We start from the raw sequence: 4713 nt of genomic DNA, 5'->3' as shown, positions 1-4713 counted from the left end.
TTGATATAACTTCACCACCTAATATATTTAGTTGATATAACTTGATAACTTTAGTTGATATAACTTCACCACCTAATTTCTTAAGTTGATTTAACTTGATACCTTCAGTTGATATAATTTAACCTTTAGTCAATACTACTTAAGCTTTTGGTTGATTTAACTGCAATGATAATGAGTTACATATACCAACTGCTTAAATGTAATGTAGTTTTCACCCCAGACATCTAGTACAATTTAACAACTAAAACTGCCCAATATGTTTTGTGTTTTATTGAAGATACAACTTTATAAATCAAAAACACTTCAATCCAACTCATTGGAAACGGCTTCTTTAAGAAAAACAGATGAGCCTAATTACAATTGTTTTTTGGAACAAGAATAAAAATCCTCAGTGTGAAATGTAAATAGATGTTGTAGCTAGATGTTGTAAATAGATGTTGCCCCCCCCCCCAGCCAATTAATTCCTCCCCACACATTTGTCTCGTCATTGAGGTTGTATCATACCGGCTACCTGCCAGTGAGGTACCAGCCTGTAGAACCCAGCTTCCCTCACCGGAACATAGGCCAATTGTGTTCATATCTACACTACTAACAATAAATGATTTCAATCAAATCTGCTATGGATGGGAATGCAATATTTGACACACTGAGGATATAATGTGCAAGAAATGTCCTGCTGAACAGGACTTCATATCAATCTTTGTAATACCAAGAAAGAACATTTTAAAATGTAATGAAAAATGTTGATAGTTCACCCAAAAATTGACTCATTTCCTATCAGTTACACACACCATGAAGGCTTGAATTCATGAAGATTGTTTTGTTATTGTCGCATTTATGAGCCAATAATTTGATGACCAGACTCAGAGTCTTTGCCGGTATTGGCTTACTTATGAATTTGACAAAAATAAAAATAAATCTCCATGAATTCAAGGCTTCATGGGGTGTGTCATTGATAGAAAATAAGTAAATTTTTTGGGTGAGCTATCCCTTTAAGACAGTACCAACACATGATGTCATCAAAATGGAACATTTGTACCAGAAAGCTTTTTTTAATAGCCTTGCCTTGTTCTTTCTTACAACCTCACTGTGGGCAGTTACTTATACTTCCAGAATACTTGATGTGTTATCCGTTATTTAATGCATCCTATTTAGGCATTCACCAATACTAAAATTTATCTTGCATAGCAAGTTATAAAAATTTAAGTTGACATTTAAATTTTCATTTTGATGACATCTTAAACAAAAGGTTTGGCATTCAACAATGTGCAGCCAGTTAGAAATAATGGAGCAATTAAACAAAGAATTAAAAAAGTGCATCAAAACAATTGCAATTTAAAATAATGCATCCCAAAAAATAAGTAAACGCTGAAGATTGACAGTGTGGCTAAAACCTCAATGCAAAAAATCCACACTTTGTGCGTTACTGCCCCCCCCCCCAAATAAATAAAAAATAAATCACCATGTGTGTTACAGTGCCCCCCAAATCAATCAAAATAAATCCACACCTTGTGTGTAACGCCCCCCCCCCAAATAAATACACACCATGTTTAATGGCGCCCCCCAAAATAAATAAAAATAAATACACACCGTGTGTGTTACTGTGCCCGCCCCAAATAAATAAAAATAAATACACACCATGTGTGTTACTGTGCCCCCAAACAAATAAAAATAAATACACACCTAGTGTGTTACTGTGTCCGCCCCAAATCAATCCAAAATAAATACACACCTAGTGTGTTACTGTGCCCCCCAAATAAATAAAAATAAATACACACCATGTGTGTTACTGTGTCCGCCCCAAATCAATCCAAAATAAATACACACCTAGTGTGTTACTGTGTCCGCCCCAAATCAATCCAAAATAAATACACACCTTGTGTGTTACTGTGCCCCCCAAATCAATCAAAATAAATTCACACCGTGTGTGTTACTGTGCCCCCCAAATAAATAAAAATAAATACACACCGTGTGTGTTACTGTGCCCCCAAATAAATAAAATAAATGCACACCGTGTGTGTTATTGTGCCCCCCAAATAACTAAAAACAAATACACACCTAGTGTGTTACTGTATCCGCCCCAAATCAATCCAAAATAAATACACACCGTGTGTGTTACTGTGCCCCCCAAATAAATAAAAATAAATACACACCGTGTGTGTTACTGTGCCCCCAAATAAATAAAAATAAATGCACACCGTGTGTGTTACTGTGTCCGCCCCAAATCAATCCAAAATAAATACACACCTAGTGTGTTACTGTGCCCCCCAAATCAATCAAAATAAATACACACTGTGTGTGTTACTGTGCCCCCCAAATCAATCCAAAATAAACACACATTGCATTTTCTACTTCAGCATCAATACTTACACTCTGCATTCAGCTTACATGGGCTTTTCAAGAAAATCTGTATCTCAAGCCGTGTAACAACACACAACTCCAACAAGCAAGCTTAAATGGGAAGGCAGACCATTGTCCTGTCCTCCAATGTCCATAAGTTCCGCATAAAGGTCAGGGTCAATGCTTAAACTCTGCTTTAAGCTTACAAGGTCTTCCTCAAGAGTCTGTTTCTCAGGCCATGAACCAAAGCAGTGCAATGGCCTCCACCAATGTCCATGAGCACCTTCTGGATGACTTCAAAAGTGTACCTTATGTCTTTGGGATAGTCGATGTTGAGTGCGTAGAACAGACCCATCAGCAGTGCCACAGCTATTGGAAAATCACTGAGCGACGGAAGGATGATTTCTTCCTCGATGACCACAGCGAAACCAACAGTATCATCCCCGTCTGCCACCATCAGGATGCCCACTGTCATTCCTCTTGTCATGTCCTCCTCAGCAACTGTGGCCTGAACAAAGTGGACAAACGTGATAAAATAAACTTTTATTGATTCTGTTGTCGTGGCCAAAACAGCATTAAGCATGACACACCAGTGGTTCCGAAACTTTTTAGCTTGAGACACAAAAGAGACATTTTCTGAAGAATGGGCTATTTAGTCATGATTGGTCCCAAACCTGTTTAGGTCCTACTATACAGGATATGTACAATTAAGGGTATATAGACATAAGAATGGGGGGCTAATCTGCACTGACGGAAAATATAAAATAAAATATACCTGAACTTTCTTGTAAAAGTTGGACGGAACCTCTTTGAGGTAGTGGGGGAGCCCCATCAACACGATGGTCCTTTTCCATTGGTTGGAACACTATAAATAAAAGACAATACACAATCCTTGGAACAGTTTTAGTCAGATAACATCAGAATAGAGTTTTTAACAGTAAATAAATGATAAATGTGTGTGTGTGTGTGTATGTGTGTTAAATAGCTCTATGTTCATAAAATGACAATTTCATCCAATCAGGAGAGACACAGATACAGGATAAACAAGTGAAATTGTAAGTCATGAAACAAAGAAAGCTGCAGACAAAATTGGAAAACTATAAAATTGAAGCTGATACAGCGGTTCTTTCTGGTTGTATGACACCATTGACCCGTGTGAAAATACATTAGCTGTTTATTAAAGAGCTGGAGAGACAGGGATTTGGAGAAGCCTGTTACTGAACCAACACTATATAGTAAAATTTTCTACAAGAATTTTTTTTCTACAGAAAAACATTGTTTAAAATATCATGTAAGCCTACTTACATCACTTTCCAGTGTTGTCAACAGTTTCTTCAACTCCACCACACCAGGTTTGGCTCTGTAGATATCAATGAACCTCTGCAGATACTTGTCAAGGCCAGCGAAGAGGCAGCCTTTCAGGTCCACAGTGGTGAGGCGAGCAAACTCTGCTTCAATCTAGTAGGCATAAAAGAAGCACAAAAAAGCAGAGGGATTCAATAGCACTGATATATATATATATGAAGACTATACAGTTTTATGACGGCAGACATTAGACATTGTTGTATAACATTTTTCTATTCTTAATCAGCCTCCTTTCTGATCTTCCTTAACTCATTTGAAATAGAGAAGTAATTTACCTGACGTTCAGAGAACAGTGCTGGCCATCTTTGTTTGATATCAGCCACAAGTGGCTCGTCCTCAACAATTTCCTTTCTCCGCAAAGAGAAGGTGCTGGTCATCATTGCTTGAATTTGCTTCCAATCAACCTTCCTCTTCTTCATTTCTGTGAGCATTGCTGTCCTTTCTTCATCAAGGGAGTGTTTTGTTTTTCCTTCCGGGAAATCTGGCATGAAGTTGACTTCTGATTTTCTAGCCCTCTTGAGAGTTCTTTTCTCAGACGTGCTGGATGGCCGCGTGTTGATCTTGAGCTCTGTGCATCCAGCCTCTCGTAGCTTTTGTCTGAAGTTACCCATTTTAAACTTTAAGCTAAACTTCCAACAGTACCATCCAGCGACAGATCCTGGCTCCCTCAGACATGGATGTTTTTTGATGAGTGCCTGCGCCACCAAAGCATATTCCTCAGATTCTGGGTAGGGGTTATACTCATAAACCGCTTCTGCTATTTTTTCCAAAATGTCTGATTTCATGCATTTGGAGATATCAAGGAGGGTTCCGTCCTTCAGGAAAGCTTCATTTCCTTGCCTTAACCTTAGCTCTGTATCATACGCAAAAGTAGGGATCTGAAATGACTGAGGCAGTTGACGACGATGACTGGGGGTTGACTGGACTGAACTGGGGCTCGACTCAGGGGATGTGGTTAAGCTTGCAGTGTCCAACGTTGAGTCTGTATGATAATGAAGCTCTTCTGTA

General features: G+C 38.5%; 1 protein-coding gene across 1 annotated transcript; it reads right to left on the bottom strand.

The window, feature by feature from the left end:
* Positions 1 to 2344: 2344 nt before the first annotated feature.
* Positions 2345 to 4316, bottom strand: LOC131988443 (uncharacterized). Its single transcript, XM_059353554.1, has 4 exons — positions 3981 to 4316; positions 3646 to 3798; positions 3116 to 3205; positions 2345 to 2848 (listed from the first exon to the last, which is right to left on the bottom strand). Exons 1-4 carry the CDS (start codon positions 4314 to 4316, stop codon positions 2543 to 2545), a joined length of 885 nt encoding a protein of 294 aa, XP_059209537.1. The 3' UTR covers positions 2345 to 2542.
* Between the last annotated feature and the right edge of the window lie 397 nt (positions 4317 to 4713).

This window comes from Centropristis striata, chromosome 16, assembly GCF_030273125.1.
Source record: "Centropristis striata isolate RG_2023a ecotype Rhode Island chromosome 16, C.striata_1.0, whole genome shotgun sequence".
Classification (NCBI taxonomy): Eukaryota; Metazoa; Chordata; class Actinopteri; order Perciformes; family Serranidae; genus Centropristis; species Centropristis striata.
Note: the sequence above shows the minus strand (reverse complement) of the source record. Positions and strands in the feature narration are given on the sequence as shown.

Excerpts from the sequence above, each read along its gene's own strand:
- LOC131988443 (XM_059353554.1), bottom strand. The coding sequence starts at position 4,316 with ATGGGTAACTTCAGACAAAAGCTACGAGAGGCTGGATGCACAGAGCTC. Across the intron at positions 3,799-3,980 it reads CACTGTTCTCTGAACGTCAG|ATTGAAGCAGAGTTTGCTCG; the intron begins GTAAATTACTTC and ends TATGCCTACTAG. Across the intron at positions 2,849-3,115 it reads ACTTTTACAAGAAAGTTCAG|GCCACAGTTGCTGAGGAGGA; the intron begins GTATATTTTATT and ends CACTTTGTTCAG.